Here is a 26308-nt window from a genome sequence, read left to right as displayed (position 1 = left end):
CCCCCCCCCCCCAATTTCCCCACCCGGCGCGCGCCTCCCGCCCCGCCCCCGCGGAGCCGCCTCCTCCGCCAATGGGCGGTGCCGCCGCTCGCCCCGCCCCCTGCGCCGTGACGTGCGCGAGCCCCGGGAAGAGGAGGAGGCGGCGGGCGCGGGGACGAGCGGAGCGGAACGGCGGCGGAGGAGGCGGCGGCAGCAGCAGCGGCTCGGCCGCCCCTGAGGTGACGCTCCGCGGGCTGGCGGCCGCTCCGACCGCGGCACCGGCCACGGGAACGTGTTCGCGCCGCCCCGCCCCCGGGGAAAGCAGCTCCCGCAACTGTTTAGGGCTGGGGCTCGGCGGAGGCGCGGGGGTGTGCGGGGAGGTAGCGGGGCAGGGGCTGGCTCGGAGCCTCGGCAGTGCTTTGGGCAGCTCCCAGCGGTGTCCGCAAACCCTTTTCCTGCCGGCTGTCGTGCGCCTTGCGGATGAGTTGTGGGGTGACCTTAACTTTGGTTTGTGGAGTGACCTTAACTTTTTCTGGTCGCTGCCCTGTTCGCTCTGCAGGGACCGAGGGTTCGGGTCTGCGGGATGCGGCTATGCCCGAGGGCCAAGAGTTTTTGAAGGGAAGCTTTAGAGATGAAACTCTTTGGGCTAAGGTTGTTGTCTAGTGTGATTAGCATTGGATGCAGGGGTTTAGAATTAGGTGATCTTGAAGGTCCCTTCCAGCCTAAACCATTCCGTGATTCTTAGCTTTTCCTCACCGAGCCTTTTGAAGTGCAAAGATGAACTATGAAGTGTTGCTTTTCTCCCAAGGCATCTTCTGATTAATTATCAGTTTGTCCAGAGGGAAGGCGGAGAAGCTCAAGGTCTGTGAGCCCTTTGCGAGCACCGTAAATCAGGTGCCAGTGAAATCAGGGAGTTTCTGCTCGGAAATCTGTTAATGGGTTTGTAGCTCTACGAACTTCTTCGAGTTGTGGATGACCTCAGAGTGTTTACTATTGTGAGGAGCGATTTCCTCTTGTACGGGGGTGGTGAACATCTTGGAGTTATCCTGGCATTGTGTCTTGAATGTTTCGGTTCTAGTAGAGCTGGGCGGGAAGGGCTGATGTCCTTTAGGCTCTGATGTGCTGATAATTGCTTAGGTACAGTAATGCTGCACCTCTGTTCATATGGGAACTAGACTAGGAAAATATTTGTTTTCATAGATTTCCCCCTAGCAGATTTCGAGTTGCGGTGTGAAAAAGGCTGTGTTGTGATACTTAGCCTATCTGAATTATTAACTCTTTAATTGTTTTAAAGTTCATGCCGAACATGACTTTTCCTTCCCCCCGTCCCGAGATTGGTTATTTTTAACTCCTTTCTGTTAAGCTTTCAGTTAGATACTGGAAGTACTCTGCACCGGTGAGGAAGAAATGCCTTCCTAAACTCTCGAAGAAGGAGCTGAAAAGTGTCCTGAGACAAGAGTTAAACTTCTAGTCCTCTATTTGAGCTGGAAAACTCACCCAATTACTGATTTGTTGTTTGGCGGTGGCTGGTGTTTCTCCCCTGTATGCTGTGTAGTCTGAAAGGAGAACAGGAGACTCTCCTATTGGAGGAACACAGGAAGTTGAGTTCTGTAAAGCTCTGGTCATAGTTTTATTTCCCTTTTGCAGACGTGCCAGCCTCCTTATTCTGAGGTAATCCATCCTTAATTTGTTTTTTCACCAGTTCCTGAGTTTTCCTGGCCTGTCTGTAACAGCTCATATGTGCTGGTGCACGTATGCTGTTCACTAGCAGCTAAACACATCTGCTGCATACTTTGTGCCAAGATGAAAAAATATATCAAGCTTGAAAATGTGGTTACATACATGCCTGTGAGGTTTTCTGGAAAAAATCTGCAAATTGTCCCTAGTTGTAGCTACATTGCCAAGAGGATCTTGAGATGAATTTTATGGAGAGTGTTCTGGGATAGCACTTTGTGACCAATTTAGAGTCTTTTTGTCCATTTCTCATTAGCTGAAAATTCTGTTTCCAACTTGCATGTGGTGCTTCAGGTGCTCCCTGCTGGCAGCTCTATCCTCAGCAGTGACCTTTGTCATTGGAACTGGTGTAGTTCAAACCTGATTCTCTTCCTGTTTCTCCTTGGTTTGCAACACAACCATTGTCTGGTCAAGCAGAACGACAAGGATCCATTGAGGAAGCTGCTCCAGCAGCAGCTGAGAACTTGACAAGGAAGGGGCTTGGCTCAGGTCAAATATTGCAGGTGATTCCACAAAGGAAACCTGCCACAGCTCATGGAAGACAAGTCTTGGTGTCCACCTGGCTGTCAGAAAGAATTGCAAGGGCTTTTTGTCATTTTAAAGATTTTGCAAAAGCTTAAGTTATTTTAAGTAGTTTTAAAATCTGTAGGGAAAAGAGGGTAATGTAAGGAGATGTTTTGAGATGGTCCTAGGAACGAGTTTGGTAGGGGAACTTACTCGGTTACTTTGTTCCTGTACCCCTTGTGGTAAGGGAAAGGAAGTGTGATCAACAGTAAGTGACTAATTCAAGCATGTGCTGAATTTCCTTTATTCTTGCTCCGAATTCACAATGAAGGGAAGAAAGTCCAACTTTATGTAAATATATTATTGAACAATAAATGAGATTTTTGTCATTCATGATTTCTCTCTTTTTCAGATCTAGCTAGGTAACCATGGCAGGTGATGATTGTGTAAGGAAGCGCCAGGCTGGCTCCACTGCAGCCTCCAAGACCCCTGAGAATGAAGAAACACAGAGGAGACCTGAGAGTGAGAGGTCCTTTCAAAACTCAAGCAATGGTGAGACTCAGTGGCTCAGCACTGATTGCATCTCTGGCATGTGATTTCCTTTCAGGTGCCCTTTTTATTCATGGCTGTGCCTCTTTGCTCCTTCATTTCTGTTTTGCTGTCTCTGGGAGGGCTGAAGGTGGAGCTCCCTGTGTCCCAGCTGCACCCCTTCAGCAGGTGTAGGTTGTTTGGGGTGCTGTCCTGCAGAGCTTTCCCTCAGGAGCTGTGCACTGCAGTGCTTGCAGGGATCTAAAACAGTGATTAACTGTCACAGGAGGAAGAGGTTCATTAGTGCTGTAAATGGTGCAAATGCCTCCTGGCAACACTTTTGAGTAATCCTGGTAAATGCTGTTTTGGGACTTCATCTCACTTCCTTTACAACCTTTAAGTATGTGACTTCTCAAGGTGGAGGAAAATGGTCTTTAACATGCCAGGCTAAGGTGCTGTGTCCACCTGACAGGTGCAGGTAGGGTGCACCCAGGGATTCTCTTCGTGTCAGGAGAGCTCCCTTTGATTCAGACTAAATCTTGGCTACCAGAAAACTGAACAATGCACTGCTGTGTCTGTTCATTTGTTTTGTGGTCACCTTAGAAGTTATGTGGCCTAAAGTTAGCTTTGTGGAAGGGTCAGTGTTGCCATGCCCTGTCCCTTGGGTTGCAGGGACAGTTGTGTGGCACTATGAGTGTGACCCTCTGTAATGCCTGGTTTATGCTGTACCACATTCCAGCCCATGATAAGGAGGTTAGAGATGAAACTGCAGCTTGTTTCCTTTCTCTTTGTGAGATAGATTAAGCAAAAAGCTAAAGTAGATTATCACAATGTGCCATGTGAGTACAAGATCCAAAATCCTGGTGCCAGTGATTCAAGGAGATAATTCTCACTGATATGCTTCTGGATCTCATCACAATTTCAATAGAACTTCTTTCAACTAAAATGGAAGTTGGAGCTTGTTTAAGTTTAGGACAAGTCAGATTTCTTATCATAAATAAAATGCACTGGAGAGAAAGCCATCCTACAAACTGCTTGGAGAACTGGGATTTTAAGATTTTGGTGGCACACAATTTTAGTTGGATCAAATGGGACTGTATTAGAAAATTGCAGGGAGTTGGTGGCTACTGGAATCCAGTGATGCTAGGCTTGGGAGTAGAGTTCTACCACTTTAACCTTTTCATGTGTGGAAACTCCTTAATTGTAATAAATGAAGGGTAAGTAATAAATAGAGCAGTGATAATTAGGCCTTGATGGGGGGGTGTGTCTGTCTTTACAGGCCGTTCATTTTAACACCTCTGAGATGTGACAAAACCTCACTGCAGGTGAGATGCTGTGAGTGTGGAGCAAACCAACATCTTGGGGTTGATCTCTTGAAAGTGTCCATGAGCCTGGTGGGTTGGCTTGGAACAGTGCAATGTGGTTTAATTCCCACACAAACTGCAGTGAAGGACAGCAGGGAGGAATCCTGGTTAGTCAAGACTTGAGTGCATCTCGCCTGCCAAGGTTGCTGCCAGTTGAGCAGAGGTGTCACAAAGTGTTTCTTAGCTCAGGGTTGGTGACAACAGGAATAACACAGGGAGGTAGGAGGAATGAATCTGATGCCTTGAGGCATGGGAGAAAGATGGATCCCTCTGGTCAGGAATTCCTCTGTACAGGGGAGTTGAATCAGCAGCTCTGTGACCCAAAGGTTGAAGGTTTGTGAAGCTGAAGTGTTGCTGAGTTGCAGACAGTGGCCTCTTCAGGTACTCCAGGGTGCCTGTGTAACTAGGTAGGACTTTGATGGCCGAGGTGGGAGAATTTCTCAGGAGAAGCAGGCATAGATGTTTTTTCTCTTTCTTTTGTCCGGGCCATTCTCTCCTGAATAGCTGTTTCTAAGGCATTAGTGCTGATGGGCACAAAGGCACTGTGAGGCTAATGGTCTGCTGTCTGGCAACAGCTTTTTTGTATTGTAACAACTTCATGCTGGGTGTTGTGAGGAATTTTAGACAAAATCCATTTTGTTGTAGTCAAGGGGTTCTAGCCAGGCCAAGAATGTACAGAAGTGAATATGTAGTGTGTTTGTGGCAGTTATTGCCATAGAAAAACTAAACTTCAACGTGATTACCCACCCTTGATCCTCTCTGGTTATAGCAAACACAGTCTGCTTTCTGCAGTAAGAGTGGAGGTGTCAAGGGCCAGCTGACTTGTTTCCAGAAGTCTACAGAAACTTTTGGGCCCTTAATCCTTTCTTTATTAAAACTCAAATCCTTTGGCTGATCTGAAATTGCTTAGAGGGATAATTTTAATACATGTATTGGCTTTAGAGCTACAGTAGGTCTGACTCTTCCTTTTGTACAGTTCAGGTTATTTTTTTTTTTCTTGGTTCTGCAGTGCTTTTGAAAATGGTCACACTGTTTGGGTTCTGAGATTCAAATAGTTTTTACTCAGGTATACCCAATTTTATAGAAGTGTGGAAATACTCATAACTTGAAGATTGCCAGAAGATTTCTTCTGTGCCTTGATTTGTTTCTGTCTTGTAATTATTCAGCCTGCAATTTCACTTTGATAGCGTAGCTGAACTTCAGTCCTCTACATCATTTCTCTTCCTTGAATTAGCTCCAGAGTTGTAATTAAACAACTAATTTGGTCTTGGCTTAGAGTCAGCAGATGATCTAGGTGGCAATAATCCCCTGTCAAAAGCCAGGCTTCCTTAATAAGATTAGTCTTATATGTTTTCAGCAGGAGATACATAAAGAAATGGAAAACTGCTCTGCCTGATGGGATATTGGTATCAGACTGTACCAGTCACCTGGAATGGGCAGATCTTAAAAGGCTGGAGAGGACATGGATCATAAGTGTGCACATGAGTGCCTCTAAAATGCTCAGATAGTGTGTTCAGAGCAGTAAAAAGATGGGTTTGGAGTCTGTTCTTGTTTGCCCAGATATCAGGCAAGGGCTGGAAGTGTCTCTGGAGGCTGATCTGCAAACAAGCTGGTGGCATATCTGTTTGCTGTGAGTAAGCCTGGCTGGTAATGCTGATCTTAGAAAAGGGCTGTTATCTTCAGTGAGGTTACTGTCGATCATCCCTGGTGCAAAAGTTCATGGTGATGCACAAATTGTGTGCCTGCAGAGGGATGGAGGAGGACAGAGCTCTCCAAGGGGGAGCAATTTGGAAAGAGATTTAGCCTTTGCTGTATGACTCACAGCAATGAGTGTTCAGTGTTTCAACAGGCTGCCTCTTGTGGACTCAGCTGCTTGAATTGAGTATCTGGGATGTGTTTCTGAGAGATAGATCAAAAAGCTGTTTTGTCTAGATGGATTCTGATAATTCTAGGAGCTGTCATGTTTTGGAACCTGTGGTTTGGGTAAAGGCTCAGCAGTTTCTTGTGAAGAGCCTGTGGACATGGTGCATAATATAGAGAATGCTGATTTTCCTAGTGAAGAGGCTGTTTGGGTTCCATGTCCCTGCAGAACTGAATTTTTAAGCTAAATGCTTGCCCAGCAGCGCAGTCACCTATGGCCTGTGAATTCTTTAAACAGACCATCTGAGTCTACTCATAACTTGCCTCTAATTGCTGAGTGGCCACATAAATTACCATAAGAAAGAATAAGGGCTCATTAGCTCAAATTACTAATGTGTGTTGTATTGTAGCAATATGGAACTCCTCCCCTCTTTACAGTAGCCCTGAACTAGATTGGCTTTAATATTGCTTTGCTTCTGATAACATCTTCAATGTTTTTGGAGAGGGAGCCTTTAAATGCAGGTGACTGACAATAATGAAATCCTTCTTCTTGTGTTGCTTTAACTTCTTGAATGGGAAGTTGTCTTATCAAGAAGTGACAAAGCTGGTTTTTTTTGGATCCCAGGCTGCAGCCCCAACATCATGTGAGTGATTCTCTGCTCTACCCATTTCAAATGTCACTTATCTGTAAGATGTGCAAGAGTGGGTAGAAAAAGGGACAAGAAGATCCTTTAGAAGAGGCACTTTGTCAATCTTGTGAAATTTTAGTTGCTCAACTTCTCAACAATTAAGAAGCTTTCTCAATCTTCAGGTGATTTTTTTTTATTGGCTTGGTTTTCAAAGAGAAACAAAGCTTACAATTAAATTGTTCTGTGATTTTTTTTCTTCTGACTTTGGAACCAGCTTGGAATTCAGTCTGTACAGAGGAGTCACATTCTAAAAGGATCAAGCTCAAGACCAGTGGGCCTCTAAAGATCTTGTTAATGTCCTTGCTGATGGGAAGGGAACCAAAGACCATTAAATAAAAAAATTTCTCCCTGTGAACAAAGCTCTTCCAAAGCAAGCCCTGCTTAAGCCTCCTCTGAAATTGGCCACTATTTCATACCTGTGTCTTCAAGACAACTTTCTCATGACTTTAAATATATTTTCTGTCTTCTTAAGGCATATCTCAACTTCTTTTAAATGCAAAGATGTGCAGCCTTGAGTCTGTTTTTCTGTAATGCTGTTGCAGTGCCAAAGTGATACAGAGGGATCCAGGCTTCCTTTGCAGGGTCAAAGGAAAGTGAAGATTTGGACTTCTCAGCAGTGCAAATTTCCTTTTAGACTCAAAATCATGTGATGAATCTCTTCTCCAGTGACCTGACAGAACATAAGTGGTGTCTTGTGCAAGGGAAGTTGAGTGATTAAAGATGATGTGCTTTTTCTCTGGTATCTGCCTTGTGACACTGCTGGGTTTATGGGGTGATGCAATACAGCAGAATGGGTTGGTTTGGGGTGAGTTTTCTGCTACAGAAGAGGCTGTGTTGAGAAAGACAATCTCACAGGTGAGTTTACTTTGTCATATGAGTTGCTTTGACTGACACCATGGAGATCTTGATTTTAAAACCTATTTCTAATCTTTTCTCTGCATGCACACTAATATGAGGCCAACTACAGTGACAGGAGGACACTTTAAATTCCAATTTAGCAATTACAGCATCAGCAGGTCAGAGATTGTCCTCATTTCTTGTACAACCATTAAAGCTGGACATTTGGTATATGTAAAGCTATACCTAGTTTTAAGGCCTTGTAGTCTGCAAGGGTGTTTTATTTCCAAAGTGAGCTGTGCCTGGGTAGTTTCTAATGTGAGTTTTTAATGACTGAGGCTTCAGAGGCAAGATCTGACAGGAAATGTATGGTCCAAGAACTGGTTATTTTATTTTTAGCTTATCTTTAAAAGGAGATAATGCAATTCCTTAACTCCCATGTGTCCTGTTTGGCTGCTGTTGGGTGGCTTCAAGCAAACTTGATATCATCTTGAAGATTGGCAGCTGGGTAAGGGACACAAATTCTTAGTTTTTTGAAGGGAAAGGTTAGTTGTTCTTGGAGCTCAGCAGCTCTGTTCTGCTTTCTAGCAGGTCAGCTGAAGGTGGTTCTTCCCATTGTACTAATAGAAGGAGTGGGCCAGGAATACAATTTGGAGTGGCACAGTGAGGGAGTAGAGCCCCTGAGAACACCTGAAGGGGATACAGTTCTGCTGCTTGTGGAACAATTTTTTTTTTTTTATATTTGGAGGTGAATCTATTTGAGACCAGCAAAGTACATGAGCTGAGTGGGTCACTGGTATCTTACATTCTTCTCAAATTGTTTTCCAAACTGCTGTTGTTCTGCAAATGTAACAGCACAATGAGCTTAAATGCTGAGGTGTTTGGTCGTTTTTTATTTTTGTCTTGGAGGTAAGATGCTTAGCAACCAGGAGTTCTATTTTTGTAAAAATGGATCTTGGATGCAGCCAAAATCAATGGTGTTAAGCAGTTTCCTTGTTTGTTGTTACATCAGAAGTCTGCTAAGTGATAGGCAGTTGTTGCTGCTCTGTCCTTAAATCTACAGCTTGTGTAGCAGATAGGAATAAACAAAATTCCTGCAGACAAAAATCAAAATTCCTGGTTGATTGTTGGGAAGGGGAATTAATGCTAACAACTGATCTTAGCTGCACTGAAGATAGTGTTTCTTGTGTTGTTGTACTCTCTTCCAGTACTGGAATGGAGTCACCTCTCAAGCAGGCCTACCTAAAACACTTAAAGCCAGTTGCTCAAACAAGCTGACAGGCTCCTGAGCAGCACAGAAGCATTTCCTGCTCTGAAAATGAAACTGCTTTGTGTGTAGAGGCCACGTTATGCACTGTGCTAGAGCTCTCAGTCTGTTTTCTTGTCTCACAGGAGCACAACTTTGGCACCTCTACAGCAAATCTGATAGCTCATGCTGCTCTGGAATCTTATTAGGGAATCACTTCAGTACCTTCTTTTTCTAAAAGTGGTAATGTTGTCTTAGAAACCAAACATGCAAGTTGTAATGCTGGCTGTGTTGGTGTGTAAGGTGGTGCTGCAGCTATAAATGCCAAAGGATAAGAACAAGGCCAGGTTTGCTGCTATCTTTTCACTCTGACTGGTATTTTAGGGGGATGGATGCTGCTGCTTCAATCTTGACTTTCCTTCATGTGCAAGACTCTCTGTTTTAAGTAACTTTGTCTTCTGTGTTGTTGTTATTGGAGAAGTGAAACATCAGCTGGTGCTTGTCCTAAAACACAGCTAGTCTGAAATGTCTGACCTGTGGGTGTTGTTCCTCTTGATGTCACAGAGGCCTCTCAGATGTGTAGCTTTTAATGTGAAAGAAAGGTGGCATTTGAGGCTTTACCTATTGTTAGTAATGACAAAAGTCAGATTATATTGATGGCATGTTAAACCTGACTGTTTACTTAACAGTCCAACATATTGAGGAGTACAGTCACTGATATCTAGCACTTCTCCTGGGGGATAAAAGGAGTGGGAATAGCCAGGTTTGAGCACAGGATAACTGTCCAACTTGCCATTTAGCCTGTCTGAGAGCTGATCATGGTATTTTACTAATAGCTGTGGCTGACTGCCTTGTCTGTTGGCAATGCAGAGGCCTCCAGACAAACTAAGCTTATGTCTGCTTAAGATAAAGCCCTGATAAAAAATCAGCACACTTGGAAATGACCTTCTAAGGGTCATTCTGATTGCTGCTTCAAGGCTGAATATGTTTAGGGACCTTGGGAATATTTGCAGAGTTGTTGATGAAAAATAAAATCCAGCATGTTCTCAGCTGTTGACTGCCTTACAGTGCTGTTGTTCTAAACTGTGTGGTTGCAGTTTATGAACTTCCTGCAGCTTTGATTTGAGTTTAGTGGGACCCTATTAGAAGTCAGAAATGCTGTTGAAAAATTGGTGTCTGAACTACTGTATGCTGTGCTTTTGTGTTTTCAGACATGCAACAAAAAAATATTGAATATTTGCTTTCCTTCCTTAGGCTGGGTTGATGTGGACCACGTGATAATGAGGAAAATGCAGCTCATAGCAGAAGCTGAGGTAAACACAATACTTGCTTGTGGTGGGGAGCAGGACAATTGACCCTGGAAGTCTTTTGGAGAGTCACTAGCCCTGGAACACAAATAGCCCTATTCAGTCCTAGATTGAGTGCAGTGACTTTTCCCCAGCCCTCTTTCTCTGTCCCACTTAGCACAAGAGGGATGATCTTATGTAATGGGGTTCTGTCTTGCTTGACCCCAATAGGTTGAAGTCCAAAGATAAGAATGAACTTTGAAACCTGTCAATAAAATGGAAATTGCCTTACCACTAACTTTTGGCAGTGTGATGATTAGCCAGCCTGCTTGCATATTGAGCCTTTGAAATGCTCTGTGCCCTGCTATCCATTGAATAAAGGGCAGCATGGAGCCTGCACCCCACAGCTTCTGCTGCCCTGGCTGTGGAGATGACCTTCCTGAGCTTTGGTCTCATTCTTTCTGTCAGTGAACAATGTCCTCATAGAAAATAGCACTGGGTGTTTCTGGCACCATCTGCATCTGTGTGGGCTGCCTTTGTCTTTGGCTATGTTAAGGTGATTTATGCACAAATTAAATGAAATTGGCTAAGGATGAACTGCACCCTCCTTGTTAACCATTGTTTTGTGGCACCCGTGTTCTCCAGGGCAAATTGCCCTGCACTCTTGCATAATTTTATTGCAGAAAATTCTGTGGTTAATCTGAAGTAATCTAATTGTGCCAGCTTGACATGAATAGTAGGGAGTGGATACTTAGAGAAAAATACCTTGCACCTTTGAGATATTTTCCTGTTTCACTTTTCTTTTCCTCTTTCTCCCTACCTTTATAGGTGGTGTGGGGTTTATAACAGGTATAACTAAGGTGTATTTAAATAGTCTTCTGCAAAAGATGTGCTGTTTTTTTTTTGCTGAAACTCCTTAAATTCAGCCCTTTAGAGGGGCAGTCAGCTCAGAATTTTATTTTGGATGTTGTCTTATCCTGTTTATCCTTACTGAGAACAGGAGATCAAGCCTGGTAACTTCTCTGCAGACAGAACAGTCGTTGCTAATCACTGTTGGCAGTGGGTGTTTGCAGGACAAGCACAAGTAGCTTTGGAAGTTCCAGGGAGCACTAGCTGGGTGCAAAGGGACAACTTGACCTTGGATTTCTTTCTCCAGGAGTGTCTCTTGTTACTTTTGTTTATTTTCTGGTTACCAGTTTTGAGACTGCTTCATAAAAAGTTTTCTTACCCACAAAGAGAATCCTAGAAAAACAGTGGTGTTTAAATTGCTGAATTTTCTCCCAAAACACAAAGTTCAGATTTTAAGCTTTGAGTTATGCAGCTTGCAGATTTATTTCAGGTGCCTCAAGGCTGAGGGGGGGAAAAAAAAGCACCCTACTACAAAATACCTGAGAATTCTTGGAGTGCTGGGCCCTTTTGTTGTGGGATCCACTGAACAGAGGCTTGGATTGCAGTTTGCCTTTTCTGTGATGGGTATCTAAATTGTGGGCAGATGCTTGACTTGTGAAAAGCCTGGCCAAATGAGATTTGTAGGAGCTGAGCTGGGAGTTACTCTTGCATAAGAGGTGTTCAAGCATCTGCAGTCTAAAAGTCCAGTCCTTTATTTATTCTAAAAGGAGCTGAGAATGGTGTGTTCTGTCACTAGGTCAGGTGTCAGTGACAAAAATTACTAAATCTCTTAAAATGAGTGAAGTTTTGGGGGACTGTTACAACTTTATAAGTAAAAGGTTACTTCCCTCAACTTTCTGATTTGCCATCAATTTTTTATTATTGGCCAACTTCTGCTTGTAATGGCATAACATTCCTTCAAGGGTTTTTGGTTTGTAATTACTGTTAGTTACAATTACTGCAGGGTCTATACTCTGGTTTGTATTTGATTTAATCCTTTAAGAACTCATGTCCTGCTCTCCCAATCCAAACATGCACGTGCTGGTATCAGCCCCAGAGGGCTGTGTTAGGAGGAGGCAATCTCAGCAGAGTGCCAGCCAAAGGGAAGAGGTACTTTAGGGAAATATCATCTGCTAAAGCCTCACTTGGGGAGAGATTAGGCTAAAAATGGAGAGACACTATTAAAAAAAAAAAAAATATATATATATATTTGGATGGGAATGAATAGTGCTTTGTTTAGCATGGAAATGTGAGCACTCCAACAGAAGTAGGAATTTCTAGTTGACTTTTTTTAGGGATGTGTGCATAAATGCTGTAAAATTAGGCTGTATCAGAGAGCACCAGTGTCTTCTGTTACAGGTTATTTCACAAGTACTCAATATTTGTTGTTTATATTTTTTCTCCTGTTTTGAAAGGAACAAGTTTATGTCTCTTGCAGAGACGATCCTCTGCCTCCCAGAAAAGCAATATCTAAAAGTAGCCAGATCCTAAGAATTTTCTTAAGCACTGGGAAAGCTTATTTAGTCTATTCTGGAAGCTGTCAAATAAGAGAAAAATGTTTTTTACCGTTAAATATTAATCTGCTCCTTCTCCTACTGCAGTTTTTGTTTCAAGAGAGCTCTCTGGATCTGACCACTATAAAATGGGAGGAATGTAGAATTCTGATCCATTGTGACTTCAAGGTCTCCTGCTTGTATGTGGTCTCACTTCAGATTGCCTTGTATTTTCTGCCAGAGACTTAAACTTACTTGGCTGTTGTCACATTAAATAGGAGCATTTTGTAAAAATCATCATCAGTTCATGTATTTTATAGGAACATGGAAGAGTTTGGGTTGGAAAGGACCTTAAAGATCATCCTGTTCCATCTCCTGCAATGAGCAGAGACACCTTCCAGTACAGTACCCCAGATTGCTCCAAGCCCCATCCACCTGGCCCTGGACACTTCCAGGGATCCAGGGGCAGCCACAGCATCTCTGGGCACCCTGTGCCAGGGCCTCCACACCCTCACAGGGAAGAATTTTTTCCTAATATCTGATTTAAACTTACCCTCTGCCAGTTGAAAGCCATCACCCCTTGTCCTGTCACTGCAGTTCCTCATGAAGAGTCCCTCTCTGACTTCCCTGTAGGTCCCCTTCACACTTTGGCAGGTGCTGTGAGGTCTCCACAAAACCCTCTCTCCTCCAGAAAGCTCCTTGAAAACAGGGTGTTTTGTTTTTTTTTTCTTTTTTTTTTTTTTTCAACCTTTAAGATGAGAAAGTAAATAGAAGTTGGGAATTCTGATCTGGGATGTCATGTAGGAAGACTTGCACCTTGAATCTGGAGGCAAACTGGAAAAATCCCAGGCAAAGGATGGTCAGACAAACATACTAGTAAACACTTGCATTAAGAAAACAAAACATAATGTGCAATCAGATTTTAAATAATTTTTTGAGACTTGCCTTTTGCCTGTGCTGAAGGTGATGGCTGGCTGGCAGAGTGTTCAGGAGCTCAGGGGTTGGCTCTCAGCTCTGCTTCATCACTTGGCTCCCCATTTTGAAGGTTAAACATTAAGGAACTAAATTCTCAGAACTCAGATAAGTCTTCTAAAAGGCCAGAGCAATTCTGTGTTGAATCTGATGGAGAAGATAAATGTTATTCAAAGTCCTCTGACCTGAGGTATGTGAACAGGCCAGGATAAGCCCCAGGTTATCCAAGTAGGCTCCAACTATTGGTACATGGCACAAAAATGTTTTTTGGATGCCTTGCTGTGTCCTGCTCCAGGATAAAAAGGAATATAAATATTTTATGAAAATGTATCCAGCAAGTTAACAGTTTGCTGCTGTGTTTTTTACTCTGCCAGCAACTGAAGCCAGCTTTCATGAAGGAGGTGGACAGTCACTTCACAGAGTTTGTGAACAGCTTGGTGGCAAAATCGGCACTCCTGGATTCCTCATCTGCAGCCTCCCTTTTCCCAGCTTCCTGTGCAGAGAAGGAACTGCACAAAGCTAAGTAAGTTCCTTTTAAGCTGTTGCTATAACAAGGTTGTGTTTCATGGAAGCCTTATTTCCTTTTTTGGCTCAAATGTCAAACAAATATTCTTTGCTTGCAGGAATTCAAGGGCCCCTCCAGAACACGGGAAAATCTTTACTGCCAGGAGGTCCCTCTTGGAGTGAGTAACTTAACTTCTTCAAAGTAATTTCATCAAATTCACTGAAAATACCCTTGATAGCAAACTAATGAGCCTGTGCTTTGAGGTACTTTCCCTGCCACCACCCACAGTCTTATGTTCAAATCCATGGGGATTAATCTGTTCAAGCTTCTCTCTTCCTAAAATATCTGTACTACATCTTGCAAATATAAACCTTAATTACAGCCATCTCAGTGCCACTGGGATCGTGGCTAATTATCCTTTGTCTGAGGATAAGATGGGGAAGTGTCTGTGTCTGTGGCACCCCAGCTGTACCTTAACTCTGTGTCTCCCTCAGTGAGCTGTTTGAAGTGAGTCACATCACGACAATCTACCACATGTTCATCGCCCTTCTCATCGTCTTCATCCTCAGTACACTTCTAGTAGACTTCATTGATGAAGGAAGGTAAGAATGCCTTGCAAAGACAGGGATAAGGGCTGGGAGTAGCTCTTCCAGAGTGCCAGATGCACATGAAACCGCAGAATGGTGCAGAAAGAAGGGGGAGTTCCTTCTTGGGGTGTTGCTGGGAGTGTGGGTTTCAAGTTGGCATACTTAGAATATGTGCTGGAATTCCTGTTGAGAGGGTATGACCATTCCAAATTGGAAATCTGGATATTAGGAAACACTGCTAACTGATGTGTTTCAGGAGAGTTGTGGCCACACAGCTCACCCTAACGTGCTTAGTTCATCACGAGGCTGGCAAAAGGGAATGTGGAATGCTTTGGTTGAGTATCTTTAATGAGACAGCAGCTTCAGCTGCTTGTGTTGCTTGAAGAAGGAAAACTTTAAATACTTCAGCAGTCCTTCCTCTGTTTAAAAATGACAGTTCTGGAACATTGTACTTGTACTCAAATAAAAATAGAACTTTGTTTTTCCTGGGGAAAAATCTCAAGGATGTTGGCAGAACCTCTGCTAAGATAGTGCTTTGCAGGTAGCCAGTTGTGAATAAGATTGTGAAAGACTGCTTTCCTCACTTGTTGCTTAAATAATATTTTGGCAAGCTGTATCTCATGTACACAAGTAGGATTACATGTTTATCTTGCTGATTATCTGCTCTTCAGTGTACAAAACCAGAACTGTATCTTGATTATAATCATTGTCCCTTTAGTCTGGCTATAAGAATAGGCTGGTGTGCTATTGAATGTTGTTTAGCTGATCCTAACTTACTTGTGTATGGACATTGGGGGACAATGGGTATTTACCTTAAAATCAGCTAGGGCTGGATACCCTTACTACTTTAAAAATATCTGTGGTCTTAGCTAGATCTGATAATTTGGATCCAGTTTGCAATTGAGCCTCCACCTGAGAAGGAATAATTTTTGTTGGTGTATTCTGTTCTGTTGTCTTCTGGTCTTAGTTTAGAAGAGTAGGAGTAAGCTCTGAGGAAGTGTGAGAGGCAGTGAAGTTGATCAACCTTTTGTTTATGTCCTTATGTTTTAAGCTTGATTAATGGACTAAAGTACCTGGTGCACACCAGTTGCTCTTATTTGGACTGACCTTCTAATGACCCTGATCCTTTTGGAGAACTTCTAAACGGAATATGTCTGGAATGCCCACAGAAAAGGATTAGACTAGCTTTGAGTGCTGGATGTTAAAATACCCCATGACTATAGAGACAGGGGAAAAGCCTCTTTAGGCTTAAACCCCTGGAAAGAGCTGAGTTGCAGTGCAGTAGTGATCATGTCCTGGGGGTGTTCCCCAAAAGCTCTCGTGGACCCTCGTCCAGCAGTGGATTGTTCAGTCACGTGCTTGTTCTTGGGAGGATGAGCTTGAGCCTGCTCTTAAAGCACATGCTGATCTTAGAGATGCACTTAAGCCCTGTGGGATTTGAAGGTAAGCTGTGCCTGCCAGCACTAATGGCATCAGTCCTCCTCTTAGTTTCTGGGATACTTGAATGTGGCCACTTGAAGCTGCCACAGACAGCCCTGAGCTGAAACTGCCACAGTCAATTCTCTCCAGACTGTCAAACAGTTATGATCTGGAAGCTTTGTGGTTTGTGGCTACTTAGTGGAGTAGAAGTATTTCTAATCAAAGAATGGACACTCAAAAATTGTCTCTTTCCTTGTGCCTTCTAGGCTGGTCCTTGGATTTGATCTCCTGGTCTTTGTTTTTGGAAAGTTCCCAGTTGTCTTCTGTACTTGGCTGTGCATGTTCAGTGCCACAGTAGTTGTTCCATACAACCTTTTTGTGTGGTGGGCCCAAGGCTATTCCAGTTCCTCCCATCGTGCAGTCCACTCTTTCTTCTATGGGATGCTGTTCACACTCTTCCAAATAGCTGGGCTTGGGTTTGGACCAACCTATGTTGCTGTAGCCTATGCCCTGCCTCCAGCTTCCCGCTTCATTGTAATTCTGGAACAGGTGAGTCCCTACCCTGCATCCTCTGGACCCTAGGATACATTGAATTGCATTTTATTTTCAAAATGGAAAGTGTCCTTTTTCCTAAAGAACTCAAATGTTGTTTTTATTCATTAAATTAAGCCAAGGCTGTGGATGCAGCATCTCTGAGACTTGAGGACAGTTAGTTACATGCAGCAAGTCTAATAAGAAAGAGTAGAGAATAACTTCATTTTGACCTGGAAACCACTTGTGGGTTTTTACCCAATATTTAAGATTTTACTGTGGGTTTTACTGAAACTCTGTTTATTTCTGGTTGTCTTGTGGATATTTAATTTTAAGAACATGTTGTGCCATAGTCCGTAAGGAAGCTGTCATGTTCATCTTTAAAAAACAAAACCCAAAAAAGCAAGTAAGTGGTCAAGAAGTGGTTCCTGTTGGCATTTCTATTCTCAAGAAGTAAATTTCTTGGCTCTGTAATCAGGACTTGCTAGGAAATGGAATGTTTTTTGTGGAGGGGAACAGAAAAGTGCAAGAGTGGAGGTCTGGTCAGTCCATCAGGTTAAAACAAGGATGGTCAGGGATAAGTTTTAAGAATTAACTTCGGACTGGCTCTACTTTTGGTTCTTCAGTATTAAAACAAAACTAAAAGAAAAACCTGCTTGATAGCTGTGGACTGTTTATGTGGGGCACCACCTTATACCCAGGTAGTGATAATTGCTGTTCAACACACGTAACTTCAAGGACACACCTAGACTCTGAAACATCCTGGCCTGCTGAAATGGAGAGGGGTTTCCCTTCCATTTTAAGTTAATGTTGGCTGATTAGTGAGTTGCTGGTGTTACTCACAGTCCTTGTGGATGTGGTGGTCCTGCAAGTGTAGATGAGATGTGTCTCCTGAGCCATAGTTGCTGCTGTTTGGAATTCATGTCAGTTAAACAGGCTTGTGGGTGGAGGAAGCAGCCCTTTGCTTGTAAAAGGGCTAAATGGGAAAGAAACCAAGATGCTGAAGGAGTTGCTGTAAAATGCTGGATCCAGTCTTCCCTGGAAGGTTGTGAAAACGAGAGCACTGAGCTGCTCTTCTCTTGGCCTTCCAGGTTCGTCTTGTTATGAAGGCTCACTCCTTCATCCGGGAGAACGTACCCCGAGTCCTGTCCTCAGTGAAGGACAAGTCTGGTGAGTAACTTGCCCTGCTCCATTTTATATAGCCAGCTCTAGCTTTCCTTCCATTGCTGTGAGCTGCTCTCATGAGCTGGAGAGGTGGGATTTGAATTGGTGACTTTGGATGGGGAGGTTGAAGGTTTTGCATCATAATTTCAGCCTGAACCTTTTCATTTGTTTTCAGTTGTATTAGACAACGAGTTAGACTGGAGTTCAGGTCTAAGTCCTCTCTGGATCTTAAATCTTTGTTCTCCAGGATTTCCTATTTCTGCTTTTAGGAGTAAAAGTTGTCTAGATGTTGCCTGCAGACCTCCAGCTCAGTGCTGTAGTTGAAATGACAGCAATCATAGAACAACAACAGATCTTTTAAGCAAGGCATGCTGCAGCTGACTGGACTGAACCCATGTGTTGATAGGACAGGAAATGTGATAGCAAGGTGTTAGCAGATAGTTTGGTTACCCTCACTTGCTAACTGTCCTTCATGCACACCATCTGAAAGGTCCAGTTTGTTTTATTCTCTGCAAATCCCATACTTTTAGTTCCAGACTGAGGTTTCTCAGGTGAGAAGCGTTCTGTTTCTTGGGGGAGACTGAACTGTCAGTAAAATGGAACTGTCAGTAAAAAGATTGCTTTTGTTTTTTTATTTCCCCCTCTTCCCAGGCACAGTACATATTCCCAGAATTTCTCAGTACCTGTACTTCCTCTTTGCCCCCACCCTCATCTACAGAGACAACTATCCCAGGTAATGTGAGCAACAACAGAACATTAAGCAGTCTGAAAACTGAAGCCAACATTAAGCACCCCTGGGTGTGATCAATTTATGAGTTGGAGCTTTCACAAAGATGTGGTTAAGCTGGCAAGGGCAGAACTTGCTCATGGAGTTCTGCTTTTATTTCTTTGGGAAACTCACTTGAAGTTGAACTAATTAAGAACTTGCTACAGATCATGTAGTGATAGACAGTTCCTGCAGTAGGAACCTGTGTGTTTATGTGGTGCTAATAAGCAGCCCTGTTTCTGAGTTTGAGGCTGAAGCCTTTATGAGTGGGAACTCCCAAACACTTCTGTGCATTGCTGGGTGACACTTTGGCTGTGTGAAGTCAGCAGTCCTTCACACAACTGTCTGCAGATTCCCACCTCCTACAGAACTGTACAGTGCTGCCCTCCAGATACCTTCCCATTTATGGAATTGCTGGAGTTCTGCTGTAGTTGAAAGTGGGGAACCAGCAATTTGGGCAGACATCCCTTGGGCATCAGGAGATTAAGAATTCTGGAATTCAGAAGCTATTTTTTTTCAGAGAACACGTCAGTAAAATAGTAAAATCCTTCAAGTAATTGAAGGGAGGGGCTTGCTGCTTTGAGGTCCTATTTAACTGTGATATCCTGTTCTTCCTTCTAGGAATCCCACAATAAGATGGGGCTATGTAGCTACCAAATTTGCACAGGTGAGTGGTGCAGCTTTCTGCAGAATACACTCTTGGAGATCATCTAAGATGTGTTGTCCAACAGCTCTCTTTCGCATTAAATCACTCCACTTGGCATGGCCTTACCAATAAAGAATACTTTTCATTGACTAACAAACTGACTAACTTTTCATTGACTAACAACAATCTTGCTGCACTAATGATTGTGCCAAAGAAAGAAAAAAATCTTTGCTTAAACAAGCCTCCAGATAAAAAAAAAATATCTTTGTGTGTAGAGCAATGCCTTCTTTCTTCACCCTGACTGTAGTGCAGGGGCACAGCTTCTTCTCTGCAGTTATTCAAAGCAATTTTGAAATAATGAGGCCTGGGGTCCAAATCCCCAGTGCTTATTTGAGTTCAAGATTGACTGATTCTTCACATTTGTGGCCATGAGCTCCAGTAGCTTCTTGTGGATGTGTTTCCAAGTAATGGATTTGTGTGACTGAAACTTTTGCTGTAACACAATGCATTTGTGTTTTAAAAAGCAAAACAATTAAGAAAAAAAAGGCAGCATGAACAAGCCTTTGGCTGCTTGCTGTTGGACAAAGAGGAGGACAGCACCTGCCTTACATCCAAGTATTTCAACATTGGCATTTTGACCTCAACATCCACAACATCAGTTCATAAGTCAGAGAAAGCCTGAGGTGCTTTGGCCTGCAAATGTCAACTTTGGAATAAAATAAAAATAAGCTTTAATATTAGGTTTAACTACAGTAAGTATTTTTCAATTATTTCTGCCCTTACCTTGGATGCAGATCAAGGGTATCTTCCCCACTTTGACAGTAGTATGGATTTTTTTTGTCAAAATGTGTGAGTTGATAGGAAAGGGAAAAACTGACAGCTGCTGTAGTAGAAAAGAGAACTTGATTTTGCTGCTGGCTGCTCAGCATGCTCCAGGGATTGCTGTGGCTTTCTTTCTGCCTGGATCCTGGGGGAGATTTATTGGCAGCAATGTAAAATAAATTATTTTGGCTTGTGTTGGCAGCTGCCATTCTCTCCTAGAGCTGGCAAGTGGTGATGTGTTAATTGTGTGTTCCTGTTATGAAGTCAGGTTTTGGGGTATTTTTGTTCCAGGTGCTTGGCTCACTTTTCTATGCCTACTACATCTTTGTGAGACTCTGCATTCCTCTGTTTCGCAACAGTAGTCAGGAAACCTTCAACCTTCGAGGGCTGGTCCTCTGTATCTTCAACTCCATCCTGCCAGGTAAGGCCCAGATCCACGAGTGACTTCCATCTTTGTGGAAGGGAGAAGTGCTTCATTTGAGATGCATTCATGACAGGCAGAGATCAGCAAAGGAGATTTTGTGAGCAGACTGCAGCATTAAGGGATAAAAATTCAAAATCAGCAATACAAAATAAAAGCTTTGAATTTAACTCTTCAAATCGAGCTGCAAGCTCTGGGGCAGCCTTGCTGTTGCCCTCTGGGGAGAGCAGGGCCTGGTGTGGTGAGAAACTGAAATATTGTTGTGCTGTCTGTACAAAAGAGTAGAGCTCATCTCTGTCACTGCCTATAAGAAAGTTTTTGACTGTGTTAGGTGCTCTTGCTTGTGGCTGAGAGCAAACACTACCAAACTGGTGTGGCTGTCCTTGTTTCCAGGTGTCCTGATTCTCTTCCTGGTGTTCTTTGCGTTCCTTCACTGTTGGCTGAACGCGTTTGCCGAGATGCTGCGCTTTGCAGACAGGATGTTCTACAAGGTGAGAAGCAGGAGCTGCAGTTTATAAAGCTTCTGAAAGTCATTGAGATAATGAAAAAAAAAAAAGCAAGGATGGTATTTTGCTTGGTTTATGCTGTTAAGGCTTAAGTTTGTAGCTGTGCTGTAGAATAGATTTGGTTTCTGTTGGCAGTCTGAGTTGCTTTAAGGTAAAACACCCTGTGCACAAACAGAAGCAGCCACCAGATCTATCTAATAGCTCCATTAGCTTTCTTTTTGTTCTTTTATCACATCACCCACTGCAGTTTGGGGTAAAACCAGACCTTGATACTCTAAGTAGAATTTTGGAAGTGTGATGGAGAGCTTGGTCAAATTGTTATGTTAGCTTGGTATTATTTTGCTGAATATATTTCAATTTGATATCCTAGAAAATCCCTCTTTAATGTTTTATAGTTAATTAGATTTACAGTCTTTCCATTGTGCTTTCAGGACTGGTGGAATTCCACATCCTATGCAAACTACTACAGAACCTGGAATGTGGTGGTACATGACTGGCTCTATTACTATGCCTACAGGGACTTCCTTTGGGTGAGTAACAAGCTGATGTATTCTTTTATTAATTAAACATTCAACTACTGGGCAAAACGGTACATTTGTCAAGATGCAGAAGCATAAAAATGTTTAGAAGCATAAAAATGTTTCATGTCAGCTGTTGTGGGGAGCCACTGTGCTTTTAGAGGGATCCATTACTCATTTCCAAGTCCTTAATGTGTGCAAAACGTGGGGCTGAGATGTAGGAATGCAGAGACTGCCTGAGCAGTCAGAACTCATGTTGCACTGTTTCCATGAGCTGTGGGAGGTATTTAATGAGTGGGCTCAGCACAAGTACCTATGCAGAAATGTACCTGAAGAGAAACACCTAAAGGCCAAGGTGCCCTGTAAGGCACTTGGCATTTCACACATGCCTCTTGGCTGGAGGAGAACCTTCTTAGCTCAGGGAAGAAAATTCACTGTGTTGCAACAACCAACCAAAAACCACAGCAGAGTAGCTCCTAATACTTGGCATTCTTGTCTCTCCCAGTTTTTTGGGAAGAAGTTCAGAGCAGCAGCCATGCTGTCTGTCTTCACTGTGTCAGCTGCTGTGCACGAGTATGTCCTCAGCATCTGCTTTGGCTTCTTCTATCCAGTTCTCTTCTGCCTGTTCTCATGCTTTGGAGGTAAGCTCCAAGGAGGAGAGTGTGGGAGTGGCTGTGGGGTTTGTGGCTTTTTTTAGAGAAGCATGCTTTGTGCTTTTGATAATGATGCCAGCTGTTCCCTCAGCACTAACACACAGTATTGTTGCCCAAGGGTTGCAATTGTGAGTCCAAGCTTTGTGAATGGATTTTTGCAGCTCAGGAGATACACACCTATGGACACACAGAGGATTTGGAAGCTTGGGGCTTAGATGATCAAGGTCTTGGTGATGAGGAAGAGGGATCTGTGTTATACACTGCTGTTCCTGTGACACTGCACAGAGTTTAACAGCACTGCCTCCTCTTTGCCAAGCTGTAGTTGAATCACTGTGTGTCAGCAGCTTGTCAGTCTTCCCCTATTCACAGTATAAGGAAACTATTAGTTAGTTCACTACTGCAGTGAGGAAGAGTGTGGGAAATGGATTTATGATGGCATGAATTATAATATCTGTTTTGTCTGAAAATAGAATAAAAATTTTTAAAACACCTCTGCTACCCCATCTCTGGGTCAGAAAAGAGTATAATCTAACAGAAGAGCCCATTTAGAAATCAGAGCTCTTGGATTTCTTGTTGTGTTTTAGAGTGCTCTAATAAACTCTAGGCCACCTCTGCCATGCCTTGGTGACCAGTGTAAGAGAAATAATGTTGATTCCCCAGAGGCACACAGCTTGTTGGCAAAGTTACTGGAAGTAAATGTGAGGATCAGCTCAGAGTATTTGCTCTATTGCCAAGCACAATCAGATTTTCATGCAGTAGATGAAGTAGAAAGTAGTAGTAGAAAGGAGGGGAAGATCCAGTAAAATCAGGTGATCTTTGATTCTTGAATCTTGAGTTTGTTTCTGAAATTCTTCTCATTCCTCCCCCTTTCAGTGGTCTTCAACTTCACCCTGAATGACAGTCGGAAAGGGCCCTTCTGGAATGTGATCATGTGGACCTCCCTGTTCCTGGGCCAAGGAGTCATCATCTGCCTCTACAGCCAGGAGTGGTACGCCCGCCAGTACTGCCCCGTGGAAAACGTGAGTGCCTGGTTGTTCCCCTGGATAACCAGCTCTGGGAGTGCCTGTCCTGTCTTGCTGTGCAGGAAGAGTGGAAGTTAAAGGGCATGAACCTTTCTGGCAGTGTGCTACATCCATTCTTTAGGAGTTATTTCACCTAGAGCTGCCTATCAGAAGTGTGTTCAGTAATGGTCCTGTTGTGCTTGGTAGGATTTCAGTGCTTGAAACTGAGGGTGGTGCTACCCCATTTCTGAGGATATGCCAGACCTCATTTAGGCTGTGGCAGTGGAACTGCAGCACTTGGCCAGTGAAGTCAGGAGAAATTTTGTAGAAGGCCCACAAAAACTGTGCCTGTTATGCCTTTCCCAGGCTAGAGTGGGTGGTGGTGAGAAGGGGTTACCTGTAAATAGTTTGGGGTTTAGGTGCTGTTTTCTCTAACTCATTTTCTTGGTACCAGATTCTGTTCTAGACAGAACTTCTTGCTGTCCCAGGTGATTTCAGTTTTAACCAGAGGTATCCTTTGGCAGCCTCTATTTTAAGTTTGATTCTCCTCAGTTAAGAGTTTGCCATCATTAATTACTTGGCTTCTTGATACAGCAGGCTACTAGGCACAGTGTTTGCCTGATGTAACAGAACTTATGGCTGCACTTACACTTTCAGTCACCTGCTTAGTGAAGGCAAGGAACAGGGTTTTAGGGTGCAGACATGTGGTTTGATCTTTCCTGTTAGAGAAGCTTGATTTCAGCAGCTTGTACCACAGCTGGTGCTATGGGCTTGTGATTAATTTACTGCCTCTCCATGTTTTGCAGCCCACATTCCTGGACTATTTAAAGCCACGCTCATGGTCCTGTCATGTGAAGATGTGAAATGGGGTGCTCTGGCCATGACATCACAGAAAAACAGAGGTGTCCTCCAAGTACTTGGACCAATGATCTAACTTACTACAGACTTTTTCTAAGGGAAGTTGGGCCTCTTCATTATTGGGGAGAAACTGTAATTTTTTTAAACATTGCTGGAGCAAACCAGTTGACCTGGATTGCAACAGACTTCAAAGGCAGCATCTATAACATGCTGTCCCACTTTGAGCCATTTCCATGCCAGTAAAACATTGAGCTGAAGGTGGAGTCTACTGGAATCCTACTCATCCAGGGATCCCCCCCAAGTTGCTGCTTTTCTGGACAAGAGGCAAGCTAGTCAGATTTGCTGGTAGCTCATTGTTGGTATCCGTCCATCTTTCTTAGCCATCATTTGCAATTTTTTTTTCTCTTTTTTGGTAATGGGATGTCTACAAAACTACTGTTCTTCATGCTCCTGCCTGCCACTGTGACATGGACAAGTGGCAGAGCCACAGGGTGTTTACCTCCTTGCTCTGAAGATGGCCAAAGTTTTCCTGGCTGGCTTCAAGCTGCATCCTGTGTATGCCAACAGATATAAATGGGCAGAGGAAGAGGGATTGTCACCATGCTGAGGCAGGTTCAGAAGCAGAGGATGGTGTGTGCAGTCTTTATGTGACTTTTTACACCAAAAATTTGTTTCTCTGTATTCATTTTGATCCCAACTGCCTTACAGCATTTCTGTTCTCTGATGGCCCTTGTGACTTGAGGAGTTCTTTTTCTTCTTGTTCTTTCTTTCTCCTATTCTAGGTAATCAGTTCTTTTAACATGATTAACTTGTAAAAGAGCTTTTGCTTTGATTTGGCAGGTGCTTTAAGGTACACAGGTTCTTAAGGGTTTCTTTACTAAGAAAAACTTGAAATAATATGACCAAACTGTAAGAAAATGGGATCATCAACTTTACAGGTACAGAGCATGATCTTGTTTGAAATGGCCATGTGCAGTTCAGTGTGCCAGCACACCTTGTCCATGTGTATTGGAGAAGTTTTAGTGCTGCTGGGGATTGGCCCAGAGCTGCTTTCTCACTGCCTGTGTCTGCCCTGACACCAGAGGGAGCTGCAGGTGGAGATCAGCCTCCTGGGTACTGCCCTCTTGGTGAGGAGGTAGGACATCCTCCCACCCACACCAAGAAAGACAGGGGCCCTGTGTGAGTTTGGTGCTTCCATAGCAATGAACCTGTCAGAGTTCCTTCAGCTCCCTTGTTCTGTCAGGTGCTAAGCAGAACAGGGAGCTTGCAGAGTGTCTGGGTACACATCACTCCAGCTTTACTGGAACTGTAGCTCCCTTTATTGGAGACAGAGTCACCTGATGGACACACCTTAACTGGGGTGAAAAGGGCCACCTGATAGAGACACCAGAACTTTGGTGACAAATATGTTGGAATTATTCAAATGTTATCAGCAACTGCCAATGGAGAACAGCATATCCTTACTACCTACAGCCCTGGGTATTTCATACCAGCAGTATTGGGACCATTGGTGGAACTGTCTCCCAAGCCACTTCACACTCTCCTTTGGGCTTCTGCTTTCACTAAGCTCAGTCAGAAGTAATTTCATGAAAGCTAGGGAATACTTCAACTCCTCCAAGTCTTCAGTAAGGAGTGATGCTCTTGAGAAAGGACATTGTACCAGGTCAAATTTGCCAAATAGTGTTTCTCTGTGAGGTTCTCCTCTGACAACACTTCCTGCTAAAAATTGTTTGATGAAACTGAAGTAATTTCAGAGGAACTATATGCTCAAATTTGGCAGTATTCATATATAAAATCCTGAGAATTAAATGGATTACTTTATCATCATTCAGATTGGTGAGAGATTTCAGATTACTCATACCTTTTGTGGGAGGAGAGAATAGAAGTTCTGGAACAACTAAGCTTTCTTATTGAGAAAACAGTCAAAAATACAAAAAAAAGCACCTTTTGGCCAAACAGCTTTGTCACCTGTATAGGATGACAAAGTACAGGATGAGATTCAGTCCAATTTTTTTTTGTCTGGTGCTCAGAACACTTACAGAGGTTACTGCACTCAAAGAGAGTGGGATGGATTTGGGACTTGGTTTGCTATCTTAAAACCCATGGCAGGTCTTGATACAGTTTCAGTGTTTTCAAAAAGAGACCAAAGGATGGCACTTTGTGCCCTGTTTTTGTGTTTCCCTCACACCTGGCACTGTTGTGTGCCCAGAAGGAATATCAGCATTTACTGTGTCAGCATCATCACTGTTTGAAGCCTGAGGGCTTGAGCATCTGGCAAGCTAAAGGCAACCAGAAAGGGATGCTCAGCTGTTGGAACTATCTTAGTTTTTGACAAGTTGAGGTTTTCAGCCTTGTAGATCAAGGCATCTGGCAACCATGCTGTCAGGGCATTAACAATTTGGATTACTTTCAATTTTGTGGGGTTTTTTAATTGCTTTTGAATGTGGGCTTATTTTCATTTTTCTCAAGAGTGCTGGAGGGGAAATACTAAGTCTTTTGCACATTGCTTATTTAATTAAAAGTCAATTACA

The 26308-nt window shown here is 43.3% G+C and overlaps 1 protein-coding gene across 3 annotated transcripts; it reads left to right on the top strand.

Moving 5' to 3' along the window:
* Positions 1-178: 178 nt before the first annotated feature.
* SOAT1 (sterol O-acyltransferase 1) lies at positions 179-26308 on the top strand. Of its 3 annotated transcripts, none has more exons than XM_058030524.1 (16): positions 179-218; positions 2636-2769; positions 9996-10054; positions 13755-13903; positions 14004-14063; positions 14380-14487; positions 16158-16440; positions 17514-17592; positions 18238-18319; positions 18974-19019; positions 20112-20241; positions 20635-20732; positions 21179-21277; positions 21771-21906; positions 22792-22937; positions 23726-26308. In XM_058030524.1, exons 2-16 carry the CDS (start codon positions 2646-2648, stop codon positions 23780-23782), a joined length of 1656 nt encoding a protein of 551 aa, XP_057886507.1. In that variant the 5' UTR covers positions 179-218; positions 2636-2645; the 3' UTR covers positions 23783-26308. The 3 variants fall into 3 exon arrangements, with proteins under 3 accessions (XP_057886507.1, XP_057886508.1, XP_057886509.1); XM_058030525.1 differs by having other exon boundaries at positions 207-218; positions 2640-2769; XM_058030526.1 differs by lacking the exons at positions 179-218; positions 14380-14487 and having other exon boundaries at positions 2440-2769.

Source organism: Melospiza georgiana, chromosome 9 (assembly GCF_028018845.1).
Source record: "Melospiza georgiana isolate bMelGeo1 chromosome 9, bMelGeo1.pri, whole genome shotgun sequence".
Lineage (NCBI taxonomy): Eukaryota > Metazoa > Chordata > Aves > Passeriformes > Passerellidae > Melospiza > Melospiza georgiana.
The sequence above is the reverse complement of the archived record's forward strand: the minus strand, read 5'-3'. Positions and strand labels throughout refer to the sequence as shown.